At 33.3% G+C, this 16,334-nt stretch overlaps 1 protein-coding gene across 6 annotated transcripts in view; it reads right to left on the bottom strand.

Moving 5' to 3' along the window:
• The window catches only part of Hnf4 (Hepatocyte nuclear factor 4), a 200,748-nt gene that overhangs the window by 49,331 nt on the left and 135,083 nt on the right, over window positions 1–16,334 (bottom strand). Inside the window, exon 1 of one of the 6 annotated variants that reach the window (XM_035356231.2) lies at window positions 278–543. The exons of the other annotated variants lie outside the window; for them this stretch is intronic. Coding sequence (XP_035212122.1) covers window positions 278–314 — 37 coding nt within the window. The 5' untranslated portion in view covers window positions 315–543. Of the gene's footprint in view, window positions 1–277; window positions 544–16,334 lie in introns of those variants that run through there. 6 annotated transcript variants of the gene reach the window in all.

Below are 16,334 nucleotides of genomic sequence, written 5' to 3'. Positions count from 1 at the left end.
TTTAATATTAAGCTAATTAATTTAATATTAAGCTTAATATTAATTTTGAAAAATCAGCCCGTTGGTAAGTAAAACACACGTTTAAAACATTTCCCCTTTCTTAAAGACTATCAAAAGGAGAGAATTATCTCAGATCACAGTATGGTAAGCAATTATAACTGGACGAACTCTTACTTCTAAGGTATGATAAGGTGATTAAGACGAAGGGTTAGAAAATACAGCATAAGACTCGCTTTTCTTTCGAGTTATTATTGAAGTATTCAAAACATAGACTTACCTGGTAATATATACTGTTCCCAATCCATTATCCTCATTTCGTTATGTTTCCTCTTATTGTTGGTTTACAAAAAGGACGATGCATAAGTTAAGCAAGTACAAATACAAAAGGCACATGCAGTGTCTTAAGAAACCAAGTCCCTCTTTTTTTTTTTTTTTTTTTTTTTTAAGAAAAGAACATGACAATATTTTTGGACAGCACTATTTGCATAATGAACAGCATCGACAACGATGTTCACGTCGTGAGCACGTGAGAATAAAAGAGCCACATCGATGGCGAAGAGATTCTTGCAACAGCTCACGAGATTATCACGTGGCGAAATCATTTCTGATAAAAGTTCTGTTTTCTTCGGCTTATCAGTATTATGGAAACTATCATTTAAGCATTTACTGTGACCCTATACGTTCAAGAAGGTTAATTGCGCAAACATTTGCATTCATGCTTATATTTCTTACATGAAACCAAATATCGGTCACTATAGTATTGAGAGTAACATTGCCCAAGTACATGAATGAGACAGATTCTGTATACTGGATGCCTCATCGCATCTGGTCTGTACACCATTTTTTGTTACATTTTTCTTACTTCGGTTAACCCTTAAAAACTATGCTTTCAAGATTTTTAACAATTCACTTAAAAGTTTACTTGCACCACTTAAAAGTTTACTTGCCGTCTTGCTTGTCTAAGGTTCTAGCTTAAGCTATGACTCGCTTAGTGTCAAGGCGAAATATAGACCTTATAGCCAGCCCAGCACAAGAATAATGAATTTCTTGGGCTAAATAAACAGTAACTTTGGACTACAGCCTATGGAACAGTTTAAAATAATTTACAGCATAAAAACTGAATTCTTGCTTTTTTGAAAACAGTTATCACGGTTAACCATACGCCGCTAACATTTCACAGGTTTAGTAACGCCTGTGCTATCACATGGTCAGCCAAAAAATATCTTCAGCAGCATCAAAAACAGTTAAGAAATAAAACTAAAAATCAGCTATTAGGAAAATGACATAATTTTCTTCACGTTAACAATAATCCAATGCAAGCATCTTTACTGCTTTCACCAATTTGGGTACACATAGGATAGTACATAATTAATAGCGCCAACGTAGAAATGTATGATCGCCAAGTATCGCTAGCGTCATCTGTGTACTGGCATTTTCATTGTGTTTTTGTGAAATCCGGAGGAGATCTTAATCTTCTGGGCATTTTTCTATGGAATATTATGAGAAAAATTAAATTAGAAAGAAACTGATCGGGTGCGTATAATTTAGTTGACTCGAATGCTGTCGAGTTAATTTGCATTTGAGTGTGTTGACTTAAATGGCCACAATTTAAGTTGCCTGATTATTCCGATTAAAATGAAAATTTTTAGAGGTCCCACTGCAAATCGCTGAGATTTCGAATCCGAATTTTGACTTGTGATCAAAAGGAACAGATATCTAGTGATCGTGCGATTTTGGTCTCTCTGGTTTTTAAACTTTTCTGGGAAGGTCTATAAAAAAACTAAGTATAAATTATTAATGTCAGCTCTTAAATTTCTGCCCCTTTATACTTGATGTTAAGTTGCTTTATGAGAATAAGTTTAGAAAAACGCATAAAAAACGCATTTCGAAATACGCTTGTAATTATTTCAGTTACAGTCACTGCGTTATGTTAGACACAAAGACATGATAAAGATTCCCGCTAAACTGAATGCAATGCATTATATCAGCAAATTACACCAAGAGCTCATTTATATTCTCCCAATATTTCTGTGCCACCCTGAGAAGACAGTGTTTCGAAAGTCTGTAAAAATGAAGACCCCGGAATATTGGGTTTGTCTTTATGTGTAAATTCCACACATCTCGAACCACAGGAGTCATCTTAATATATTTTTTAGCAACGCATGTTGGAATTTATGTAAAGAATTCATGTAAAGATTTGTGATATGTATGATTAGGATTTGTGAAAATATGCTGCCGTTTTGAAACCGATACAATTCTTTATCTCATACCTTTAGTGCATACATAAAATTTGAGAGTTGCGTTTCCTGCTTACTTTTTATATGTATATCATTCTACTGCATGTCAACAAAATGTACCAAAGTTTAAGCTTGACATGAACTTTGTATTTCTGTCTCTCATGCACTAGTCATACAGAGGATGTTTACACATTTTTAAAACGATTTCGATAAAGAATTTTAAAAAAGCAAATGTTTTGAAATAAAAGTAATCTTATTATTTGAAATGAGAAATATTGTCTGCTACTTTTAAATGTATTATTTCAAAATGTCGCATGTGAACAAGATGTGAAGGAAATGTTTTTGCGTTTTGCGAAAAGAAATATTCATATTCCGTAATTCGAGGTATAAACAATCAGTCGTTTGAAAAATTAAGAGTTCAACGTTCTTTTAAATAAAATCTTTGATTTTAATAGGAATAGTAAACTTTGAGACATGAACGCGAAAGAATTATTACATAAAATACAATTTGAAATCCCTTAGCTCGTAAGTCTTTCTATTCTGTCAGTACATCAATCGTTCCACACTTTCAAGTCATTGGTTTATTTCCTGGGCGTATGACTCAAGATGTTTAATGTATCAAGTTTCTTGCTCTGGTGACTAGCTCTCCACTGTCAAACGGTTTTTTTTTTTTTTTTTTTTTTTTTTTTTTTTTTTATTATTATTATTATTACATAAATCATTTACTTAGAACTACAAATGAAAAAAAAAAAAAAGCGTTAATGTTTTCTGAGTACAAATCACTCTGAATTAGCCAATGCCAATGATTTCAAATTACGGAGTGCCTACAGTTTATAACCATTTACCTCCTCGTCAGAATTAAATAAACCAGAAATAAGCACAAGCAGAAATAAGAAAATTGCGTAAGTTAGTTTACTTCACGCAAGCTAGAGGGAGCCTTAGAGAGATAATATTCAATACCGATATTTATATATGTTCTAAGAATATATCTTTATAAGTTAGTATTTTAGAAAATCGTCGGCGGTTTATTGTATTTTTATAAAATTGTTTATTTTGCGTAAATTATTCATTTTATTAATGATTTTTGGTTTCGTTTGTCAATTCGTTTGTCAGCCCTCGAAAGTAAGGGAAGGTATACCTTCGTGGAGGATTTTCTAAGGCTCGTATACAAGTTACGCATGGAAAAAAACCACGAAAACGCCCATGCGCAGCCAGGCGTTCGCTAAGATTCGTACCCTTGGACCGAAATACCAGTGTTCGGCGACTTACCGCTCGCCCGCTGGTGGGATGCATTTATAATTAAAATATATTAAAAAGAAAAGAGTAACTAAAACCACAAACCAACTGGCAAAACTCTTCTTTCAATAAAATATAACAAATGAATTACACTGAACCTCTCGTAGATACCTGTTCTCTTAGATACCAACTCTTAAAGCGAGCAATACTGTTCAGAATATAAATACTGGTATTAAAAGCAACGTCTTTGAAATGACCACCTTCACGCAAAATCAAAATCATTTAGAAGTGAGAAGTCAGCCTCAAAATCATTACATGTGGGCAGTCGTCTAAGAAAGATTTAATTTACTTTTATTTCAATAAAAACGAAACGCTTCATTCAATTATTCAAGTTAAACTAAAATATTAATTGTTATTTAAGTAAAGTAATAAAACTAATAACAATATTAAGATATTATGTTTCCATCCAGGGTAGAGCTAAATGAATGCACAAAAATGACTACTGCTTTCTGATCAATCTTTATGTAGCACTAGCAGCTACGCTGCCAGCCTACGTCTGGCTTTTAAATGGACCGTAAAAATGCCTAAAGGGAAATACCACACGTTAAATTTAAAAACTGCGCAGAATTTTACTCTACAGAACAACTTCATAAAAAAAAATTTTTTTTTAATTTGATTACATATAACAAAATTACAATGAAATAAGTATATCCCTTAATACAAATATTAATTATCCTAATAAATAAATCAACCAACTTCCCGCTGCCTTCTCTCAACAAACGTCCGGTATCCAAGAGAAACATTAAATTTAAAAACTGCACAGAATTATCGCCCTCATTTTTCCAAGTGGCAACAGTACTGAATTTCAACATTCATCAGTCCAGTATACAACTGAATGAAAAACTGTTTCCAAAACCATATTTCTAAAAGAATGAAACTATTCAAAATGATGCGATAAAATCGAAAAGATAAAATAAACAAAATCTGATTGATCTAGATGCACCTATATACCAAATTTTGTAGTCCTATTATTATTAACCTACTATTTCGTAGCCCTGTGTCTATTGCAGCACATACAGACTCTTTCTTTTATTATATGTAGTATAATTATAATCAACTTCGCCTACTCTGGGCCATGTGATACGTAATAAATAATTGGGACTCACAAAAAAAAAAAAAAAAAAAAAAAAAAAAAAAATTCGCATCTGGTGTGGGTCACGTGATCAGATGTAAAGTGGATAGTTTACGTGAATTATATAGCAGCGATTATTATGTGCATTTTGTGCCTGGTTTTTCGTGAAAAAATGTGTTCGTTACGCCTTATATCGTCACTGATGTCTTTTCTCTTAATTTTACAAGAGTATGATGGTATGTTTTTAATAGAGTTATAATGGTATGTTTTTAATATAGTAGGGCAATCTACATGTCGCAAACACTCGTCCAAATTAATTTAATAGAGTCTAAAACATATGCATTATACTCTATTTAGTTTAATATTATTTAAATTTACAGGAAAAATTCATTATCATTATTATTATTTTTTTTTTACATAAAACAAAGAAAGAACGATCCTGGTAATAAAAAATCCCGTATCTCTGGAATTCAGGCAACTGAATTTCTGCAAAACTTTCGATCTGTTATTACTATAAAGAAATCGTTTTCTTAGTTTAAAAATAATTTTTTTAGAAAACTAGTTTTGTTTAAGATGACAATTCAAAATAAAAATGCAGGGGGACAGCAATTAACTTTTCATAATCAGATTAAAAATATTAATATTTACCGTTATAAACACACAAAAATGATAGCATGTTACCATAAACGTAAGGATCCTCAAATTTATGTGATACACTCATGACGACATTCAAGATAAAGATGACTTTGTAGTTTTCTTTAGAATGGTGCTCACTGCTCAAGGAAGGGTTTTATCAAAACAATATGAAGTTACCATATTAGTCATAGCTTGTTACCCTGAATCATAAAAGCATAAAGTAAAGCCAGGTAGATAACTATCTATCTGTAGTCCATTCTCATTTTCCTTAACATTTCAAATTTACTATGTAAAAATAAACTGAATGTATGAGAGCTTTAAATGTAGAGAAAGAGGGAATCACTATTTTATCACCTACAGAATCACCATGCTAGACAAAGCTGCTAACCTGAGACAAAACAGCAGTAAGAAAGAATGATAGCTATTTATCCAGCTCCCAGCGTTTCTGAAACTTTTTTCAATTAATGAATTTAATTTGATATTGGTATTAATCATTTAAGTTAATAAAAAGTGGTATTTGTTTTTAATAATTCGAGGCTATTAGAGTTAGGGCAATCATATTAACTAAAACAAATATTGGTAATCATATTAATGACACTGTTGAGCCTGCCAATCATTGTACCGCTGTACTATGTTTGGATGGATGCTGGTAAGCTGAAGTCTAAGATCAGCAGGTACATCAATTCAGTTTCGGTCCTTATTTTTATTTGAGTTAATGATAAAAACGTTTCCTTACAAAGATATGTAAAAGTGAAATGAATTTTAATTTGTTAAAGCACCATTGTGCAGTTCACTATATTCCGTTTTCACCGGCAATGAGCTCGAGCAATTAACCAGACCTTCTGCTTAAGTCAGTGTCATTAGAAAGTTCAATTAAGTGGTCTCTTTCATTCAATGACAATTTGTTATTTTCAAATCGCAATGGAAAATATCAAATAAATTAGTTATATTTACCACTTGGTAAAGAAGTTTAAAACTGTGACATCAAAGTTTCGAGATGCGAACATACGTGAATACATCATTCTTTTCCCACATAATTTTCAACGAAAAAAGATTCTATGACTGAAAATGGTGAAAACATTTTCTTTGTTTTGCACAACTAACCCATAAACCAAGTTTCCTCTCAAACCTATTTAAATTCTGACGCGCATTAATAACAGGCAAAGAATTAGTTTGTAGACAAAGATTTATTTAATTTAGTTTGAGAATATATTTGAAAGACGTACTTAGCCACATGTCATCAGCGAGAAATGATGCAAAATCTTGTTATTTTCGTTTATAAATAACGGACATTTTTTGCAGATCCAACAGGATCGGAAGGCCAGGCTTTGACGACCATTTGCATTCCGTGAACCGCCAATTTGATAAACACTGATCTGCCTCATTTTTCTCATTCGCTAAACGTTACGAATCTGCTATGTTAAAGTAAACGGAATCTCGGATTTAAAAATGCTCTGTTTAGTATCGTTCATAATATGTATCATTTCTATTTTTGGGGCACATGTATCATAATCATGTCTGCAGTTCCCATTTGTATAGATTATTTCCTGAAGTTTCTTCTTTTGCAGCTGTACTGATCCTGTGCGAAAATGAGATTGAGCACGTCAGCACCCGTTATTAGTTAAAAATCTTTGATCAAATCCGTCTCGGAAGTAAAACAAAATCAGATAATGTGTTAGTCATACGCATGGATTAAGAAAACAGTCTATTTTACTCGGTTGCTTGCTTGTTTTGCACTTGCTGCTTGTTCATTCGATTGCTTCGATAAATTTCTACTCTTTTTTGAAGCATCAAACAGATGCATAAATTCCCACGGGAAGTTCTGGGTAATAAACGCATATTTATCATGCAGTCATTGGCTGGTTAAATTATTGCCACTTACGAAGGGAAAAGTTGGCCATAACCACAACTATTATCGTAAAATTACATAGCCATTCATCGTAGCCATTTACATTTCTGCCAAAATGGCATCATTTTCTTGCATTACAACGCGTCCTTTTACCAGCTTCCTCCGTACATTTTCATGATATTCGGGAATTCCGATTAACTCAGAAAATTACAAATTCTCGAGTACCCATCTCACTGAAAAAATTCGCGTTTTTCTGAAACTTTAGAAACTATTGTGGGACCGAAAGTTGCAAGTAACAATAAAAAGCAACAATTAGACAGTCTAAATATCGAATACACTTAACAAGACCTGAACACAAAATATTGCATTTAATTTAACCTTGCAGTTGATTAACTGCTGCACTGCTGATAAATATGCATTGGTTTTAATCGGAAATAAATACTAGTAATTAGTATTGAATTCCCTATATGCGTTCTGGCAGAAGTCATTATTATGTATATTACAAAGTATGTATTATATAGTCATACATAATTACATTTTTGAAATTGAAAGTCATGTAACCCTTAAATTATACAAAAACTCGTGAATCACTCCACCAACTGAACATTATAGAATAATCTGAAGTGATTCTAATAAAAAAAAACGATCGAAATGCTACTGAACTATTTCTGACTGATGCTAAGTGATCAATTATAATGGTCTATCTATGTAGAAATTAAGTTTTTGATTTAAAGATAGCAAATTCTAAAGCTGTTTTCTTTAAAATAATGTAAATTGCAGTTTATATCTGATCTAGTTTCGTAAACACTTTAAACATATAACAGCAGACGCAGCTTTATTGTGATCACAGTTGACCACAACTATTTCAATAAGATATATTAATAATAATTTAATAATGATAATATTAAACGATAAGAAAAAAAATTGTCCTTCAAATATTAGTGGAGTTAAACTAATTTAATTTAAACATATCTAGAAACATATAAACATTTTTACAGCATTATAATTGGGAAAACAATTATTAATTGGATGAACTGTCTGCAGTTGTTACCCAAATGTTCATTTATGGACTGATCGTAAGGATCCTGGAAGTTATTTGACCGATGCTTTACCCCTAATTTTATTAATTAAATTATCATTATCTTTTACAGGTAATTAATTCTTCAGCAGTCTGCCGCATCAATGGAATATTGATTTCCACATCCCTTTACACGAATTTTTCTGTATAACAGATCTTCCACGCTTTCACGATATTTTTCGCTATGCATCAGTTTCATGTCTATATTACGATTTCGATTTGATCTGTAAATAATTCTTTTCTTTAAATTTAATTTCTTTACATTTTTGCATAAGAAGGGCTGAAAAACATTTAACTTAAGAGAAACGTTCTGTTGACTTATTTTAAGGAATCGGTCTTAAGGGTCTAACAAGTCGACACTAGCCTCAGATTATGATGATTTTTATTTCTAAATGGTATAATGACCTGACTGAACAGATAAATACTCAATAGATAAAACGCTAAAAAATGGCTAAACAGATAAAAAAAGAAGTGAGCGTTTTCTAGAACAGAGCTTCTTACAACATAAAGAGCCTAAAGCTCAATACACAACAAAGGAAGTGAAAACCAAGTTCATCTAGAATGCAGCCTCGTTCATCTGGTTTACTCTACTAGCCGATCTTCCAAAAAGCTCAAAAAGCTAAACAGTAGGTTCCTTTTGCCCATGGTTGACTTAAATCAAAGTCAAGGTATTTGGCTATTTAATTCCTTAGATGATGAAATTTTTCTGTTATTTGGCAATTTCACTGCTATATTTCGAACTTATTTGGCAAATTCACTTCAATTTAAAAAAGTCATTCTTTAATCTTTAATATCAGTGGAGTTAAACTAATTTAATATAAACATATCCAGAAACATATAAATACATTAACCGGCTTGTTGTGGGGATTACAATAAGCGATGTATTTCCCATGTTTCTGTATACAAACGGGCGCACTTCGACAATAAGATAACAATATCCGAATGATAACATTTAACGCGACCACATTAAGCGGAGCCTACTGTCAAACAATTCAGTTCTCTTTTATCATGCGAGAGTTAGTTGTGAAATTTTTTTAAAAATTTTAACTGCAATTATAAAGTTTAAAAGTATTTTAGAATTTTGTATTTTTAATCTTCTTTTTCATTTCCTTTTAAAATTTTATTAACATATTTTTGCCAATTCAAGGCCCGAAGGACCTTACATTTGATAAAGAGGTGTTCCGTCATCTGATACTTTCTCTGTGTGTGTACGAGTAAGTTTTGAGGGGTTTTATTATTTATTTATTTATTTATTTATTTGTAAATTTGAAGCTTTATTCAGAGAAATTGGAAGAATGCATTTTGTTCAAAGTACTGTCCATCGTTAGCTACGACTTTTCCCTATCTTTCAAGTACCGTACGGATTCCGCGTTTAAAAAATTCGTTGCCTTTTAAGGCGATCCAAGAACCAAACCAATTTTTGATTTCGTATGAAGTGAAGTGCTGCTCGGCCGAGTCATGAGACATCGATCGGAACAAGTGTTTACTTAAGAATCACAAGTGTATTATAAATCGGAACAAATGTCAAGTCGGAAGGAGCAATGTCTGGTGAATACGGCGGGTGGGGTAGGACATCCCATTGAAGTCCAAAGTTTCCTTGACGACTGTTGCAGCATTTGGGCGAGCGTTGTCGTGCTGAAAGATCACTTTGTCGTGCCTTTTGGCATATTGGGGAGGGAGCGTTTGAGCTTCAGTGTTCGACTCAGTTGCATCAACTATTGTTTCTAACGTTTCCCAGTGATGGGGCATGAATCTTACATCCAATAACTCCTTCAACTCAGCGCCTTCAAACTTTAGTAGCCTTCCTTCGCGTTCTTTGTCGCTAGCGTCAAAATCGCCACTTTTAAAGCGCCGGAACTAGTAGTACTCACGTGTTTTTAGCATGTTCCCCTCATGCTTCACACAGCAATAGATGCCCATCACCTGCAGTTTTCTTCAAATTAAGACAAAAAAAGAAGCGTTTTCCGCATATTTTGTTTTGTTGATAGAAAGGCTGGCATGGATTGAACACAAAGAAAGTGCTCTTGTTTTACACTTCAACGAAATGAAAGACTGCTTTTTAAATGGTAATTCTGGCGCTGTAACATGAATTTAGTTAGAAGACTGACCGATAGGATTTAATACTAGTAACGCCATCTTATGTAAATTCCTCAAAAGTTATTTGTACACCCAATAATTACAGCACGATAAAAAATTAGAAGAGGAATTTACGATAAGAAATTCTTAGAAGCGGTATGATACTTAACTTTCTCGAATCCAAATCCGAATCATAAAAGACTCTCTGATCTTTAGAATTTCGAATAGGAAGGGAAAACCTTTATTTAATATAAAATGTTTTTGCTAAAGAATAATTTGAAATCTGTGTTTCATGAAAACCAAATTTAAAATACAGTTTTTAAGTATACTCGATATATTTATTAAGGAAATGCAAATGAAATACATAATTAAACCTCTAGAATCTTGAGCTTTGTATTCTGACGATAAATTAAAAAAAATAACAATTCAAATTTAAAAAAATTCCAGATACCTTTTTACATAAATAACAGAGTAAAAATAAGGTACGATTTAGGTTAAAATAAGGAGCCGAATAAAGATTATTGAGTCAAAACAAGAATTAGCGTAATATTTGTAAATTTTGCAGGACTAGTATATAGTATTTGCTATAAGGTAGGATTATTTCAAGAGTTCACACTAAATATGGACCACTAAATTCTTTCCAGAAAATTTAGAGTTAATACTAGGGTCGGCCCGATCTGATACTGGTGAGCCATGTACACTGAAACTGGAATATATATTTCTTTTTGAATATTTATGGTTGAAAATTCTGTTGAATATCAACCTAATTAATCCTTCTATAATTTTGAGTTAACAGCCTTAACAATATGAGCATCTCGAAGTAAATAATTTCATCAAATATATTCTCATTGCTTATTAAGTCATTTAGTACAGGCTTTAAAATAGTAATATACGCGGGATTTTGTTACGTAGTATTAATAACGTCGTATTAAAAAATAACTGAATTCTAAATTATCTAGTCTCCAGATATCTGGACATTTGATGATCTGGATCTACGGCACTTCATTCTAGACCAAATAAAATTAAGCTTACGGTTACCTTGTTTACGAATTTTTGAATTTACTTATCTTTCATTCTAATAAACGGCAGAAGATCGCAGTTTAAGATACGATGAGGAGATTACTTTCAAGGGCAGAGACAGTTTTAAGACGGGCGAAGACCCCAATCCTGGGCATACTGAAGTACTTAAGCCCTGCATTTACAGCCCAGATAGGAAATGGCAGGAAGAAAATGGCGCACTTCCGCTACTTTAAAAATTAACACATTCGCTGCCATGATAGGCATCCGAAACTTCACCAGAAACCAATTAACGTCGAAACAACGTAGAAGCACATACCTGATCGGTAGCGAATGGGTTAAATGATTACGTGGATTGATGCTGAAAGACGCATTTTCACGGTAGATGAAATAAATTAAAATTTTTTATGCAACTCAAGTTTAATATGAAGGCAGAAATTTAATAATATATATTTATGCTGGTAATTTATCTCTTTATTATTTTGTGTTTGCAGGAAAAACACTGTCATAGTTTAAATTTGGTTGAACAAAAATATGTAATACCTCTTGCCAGAAGCATATAAAACGTAATTTCTCTGTTAATTTTGGTGGGGTACAAATAGAAAGAAGAGTTTTATGCGAAGAAGGTTCAGCTTTCTGACTACGTATACAAAAATTAGTTCAATTTATCTTATTTTAATCGAAACAAAAATAAATTATGTCTTTAGACCTATAAAAAATTTTTATTGTAATTTGATTTTACTGTAAAAAACGTTTTGTAGAAATAGAATAACAGCAAAGTAAGAATAAGATTTCGTCATTTGTATTACAGAAAGGTAATCCTATTTTTCAAAACTTCTGAATTATTAGATAGAGTATGGACCCAAATAGTTCGGATGCACAAAATGCCTGTTCACTAGACGCGTTTTAATAACGTCTTAAAGAACTCAGCAAAAATGTTTATTGTTCGGTTAGGTTAGGTTATTGAAATACGGCATCTAAAGCTAAAGCTATCTGCGTAAGAGGAGGGATGCTTTCGTGGAGGACTTTCTATGGAAAACTGGCTCGCTTTCACTTTACACATAGATAAATCCGTTTATACAGCCGGCCCGCTCGCCTAGACTCGAACTTAGTCTATGTCAGACTACCAGTATTTAGCGGTTTTAACCGCTCAGTCATCGATGGGGCTGATTTCAGTGTTGATGCTGAATAAAATCCTATAAAAGATCCATTGAAAACTGAAACTGCGGATTAATGAATTTGGCAAATACTACACCTAAGTAAATCACGAATAAAATATTAATTTAGACACAAAAGAATTTCCTATTGAGCTCAAAATAACCCATTTCTGAAGCTTGATGCGCTTCAGCAAATCGTGGATTATTAGCGTTCCATTTTTATTTCTTCGATCTTTTCTGTTCATTTTTAAAGATGAGTGGTTTTTAAAACCTAATACGGAGTTGAATAGCTATAGTACACGGTTAATAGCTATAGTATACGGTGCATCAGATTACAATATCCATCGTAAAAGGCAACATTAGTGACGTATCCATATCATTGCCCATAAAAGTGAATATCTAGAACTTTATCTTCGCATTTTGCAAGAGAACGCAAAGTAAGTATATGAGGGGGGCGCAGAGGAAACGCGTGAGAGATAGGCTCGAAGATTGCACGACGATTTATCAGCCAAGGCTATGTCGCGACAGGCATAGATAACGTGTTAAGAACAGTTGTCTCTTCAGAATATGTATGAAATCCAACTCAAAATGCGATTGTAGTACATTTTACAATCGCTCTCAGATAACGAATGCTTCAATGAGACTATTTGCAGCAGCTCTGAAAACTTAACATCTCTTTTTCAGCTTAGATAACAAAGGGAAGAAAGGGTTAATTTTTCTTTTACAAAATATGATCGTTTGAAATGCTTTCCTCCCCCCCACACACACAAAAATTTTTTTCTTTGATTATTCGGGTTGTTTTTCATTCATTAATTTTTCTCTTATATGAAATTATCCTCAGGGTTGCTTTCGTTTTCACTTTTCTCTCTCTCTCTCTTTTTTAAATGTGTGTGTGTGGGGGGGGGGAGATAAAATGGGAAATGCATTCTTTTCACCAAGTACATTCTCTATACTGATTTTTCTTTTACGAAATGGTTATTCAAGTTGAATTCCTTTCACTAATTATTTTTAATTATTATTATTATTATTATTATTTAACGAAATGGTCACCTAAGTTTTTTCTTTTCACTGATATTTCTTCTACGAAAGTACTATTTGAACTACTTTTTGTTTATTATGTTTTCTTTTACGGGATTATCATCTACTTTTTTTGGGAGGGGGAGTTACTTGATTGTTCAATTATGAAAGAAAACTGAAGAAATAAATTTCCAAACGCCTTTCTATATTTTAGGCGATTCTGCCATACATCTCACGGCATTTTCGAAAATAATAATAAATTACTACAGTTAAAAAATTTTACACGTCACCACTGGTTTTACTTTAGTTCGATATCAACATGCAAATATTCATCGTAAAAATGGCCAAATCAGATTCAAGAATGAATTTGTAGCGATCTTTCAGGACACCTACTTTCTCTCTCTTTGTTTTAAACGGAAAGGTAATGAGGGTTGGGAGAGATGCAATTTTTAAAACGACACCTAAAGCTAACAACCTTCAAATGATTTTAAAATGAATTGATATAAACATGTATAACAGAGTCCAGAAAATTGCACGCTTAGTAAACAACCTTTCACGAGGAATTAATTCAGTGTTATTGCCACCTAAATGTCAAAGGTGTATCTAACCAGAGAGCGTCATTTGTTCATTTCTACTCCTTCCCCGCCCCCGCCTCTTTTAAATTTCTCAAAATAGCATTGCGCGTTGCTTTACCATAAATTTAAATCGCTTTCACTTTCGGTTCTTGGAATTACAATTCGCCTTACGATAGAACAGGGGTTCTCAAGAAAGGGGGAATTCCCACTAGGAAACATTTCATAGCTTCAAGGGGGGAATAAGATCGGTCTTTTATTTGCCTGTTAAGTATATAGTTTTAGTTTATAAGCATAAAAAAGTACTTTTGTTTAAGTTTTGGTAGTTATCAATATTTTCCATATATATATATATATATGTCATAATAAAAGCTAAAGGAAATGACGGAACACTGTAGATGCGTGATTAGACCCATATTGAAGAAGAATTTTGATTGCGTAGTATTTAAAGAACTTGGCAGTCGAGGCAGTTTTAATTCCATTTTTATTTCCAGTTGATATTTGTGGCCACAATCACTTGGCACTCTAGTCGTGCCTTTCCACAGAAGATTTACATTTTTGATATTATTGGGATAGAAAGCAAGCCAGCGAAATTACATCTTAGCACAGAAGAGAGCAAAAGCTGAAGTGCGTAGTTATGAAGGATGGAAGCATGCGAAGAGAAAAGTTTTGCTTTACAATTCGGTTATTGGTTGTCAAGAGGCATCTGGTATTAACGGTTACGTAAGATCGCATGATTAATTTGAATGACGCAATGCATATAAGTTACTACGATTTTAGAATAGAGAGGAAGAATTAATGTTTATAGTTATTATAATTCTGATTCATACATTTTTATCTTACATATATATTGAAAAGGAGGGAATGTTGGTCTGGCAATGAAAAACGGGGTGCATGGAACTAAATATTTTGAGAAACCACTCTCCGACAGAATATGCAAGTAATTAATTTCTAGCGGCCACTGACTCTCTAGCTAGAGCAGCGCGGAGCATCCAGATGCTGCATAAAACAGAGGAGAGAGAACGTTTTCCAATGCTAAGGTATAACTTACATGTGAATGGTGTTCCGTCAACTCACGGGAACTGTATCCATGAATATGGGCTCGCGAACGGTATGAGCAATGCGTGTAGTGAAAGGACCCGCGTATCCCTTTACAACACGGCTCACCCTTGTGATTATTCCATTTTGGGCTGGAGAAACTTAGCTGCAACTCTGTTAAATACTCGCAAAGCAAGATCGTAACGTAAATTTGTAACTCCTACTTAAAACGTTTTATTACCTAATACAGTGACATTACGTCGAATCAGATGTAAAGTTTAAACCGGAAAGAAGAACAGTTTAATCTTTAAATATTTTAATACGATGCTTTGATGCATTTCAAAGTTAACAACTATAATTTTTTAGTGAATTTAAAAACTTTTCTGGTTAATTTGTAGAGAAATTAGGTTATTTCGTAGCAGGAGACATGAAAAAATGTGCAATGCCCTCATCTGCACTCGAACCACGGACCTCTACACCACGACGGCATGCTAAAAGGCGGGAAAAATACCTTTCCTGGTGGAGGAGAATCATCACCCACCACCTTCTATAGTTCGGGCGCCACTGTAGAGACATTAGGTTTATTTCAAAGCAGAAGACATGAAAAAATGTGCAATGCCCTCGCCGGGACTCCAGCCACGGACCTCTAGTATACGCGCCGAGTGTGCGGACCACTAAACCACGAAGGCATGCTAAGAAAGCGGGAGAAAACCTTATAAATGTGATCTTCAAATAATTGTTTACTTCAGGCACGTGTCTCAATCTAGGTTTAACAGCTAAGCAGTATGCAGTGGTTGAGTGCTTAAAGTCATGTGACAAAAATAGAAAGGTTGCATCAAAAGTAATGATTATCCCAAATTCTTTTAATGAGTGACTAGGGTTTAAGAATTCATATAACAGCAGTTCTTCATTAATTACGTAAAACTTTATGATAAATTTTTAAACTGAAATTTGCTTGTAATTACAAATGAACGATGACATCAATAAATGCGAATGATACATTCGTAACCGATAGCCTTGAAAATTTGACTTTACTAGCCACGCAGATGCTTTAAAGCTTTGTAGTTGAAAATATATGCAGAATTTCTCGGAGTTACAGTCATAGTCTCAAACGATAAGCGAACAACTACCGTTATCAGGTATGGTCAAGCACCGACATACTTATCTAACGAGGTCAGTTAAGCACTGATCAGATAGTTCTGCGCTTAAATGAATACAGGTGTTTCGACAACGACACAATATTAGTGTGATCATGGAAGATGTCACAAAATCTGGGATAAGTAATTTTC

The sequence above is a fragment of the Stegodyphus dumicola genome, chromosome 1 (genome assembly GCF_044657685.1).
Source record: "Stegodyphus dumicola isolate Sdum_Otavi_A_Nest chromosome 1, ASM4465768v1".
NCBI classification, from domain to species: Eukaryota; Metazoa; Arthropoda; class Arachnida; order Araneae; family Eresidae; genus Stegodyphus; species Stegodyphus dumicola.
The sequence above is the reverse complement of the archived record's forward strand: the minus strand, read 5'-3'. Positions and strand labels throughout refer to the sequence as shown.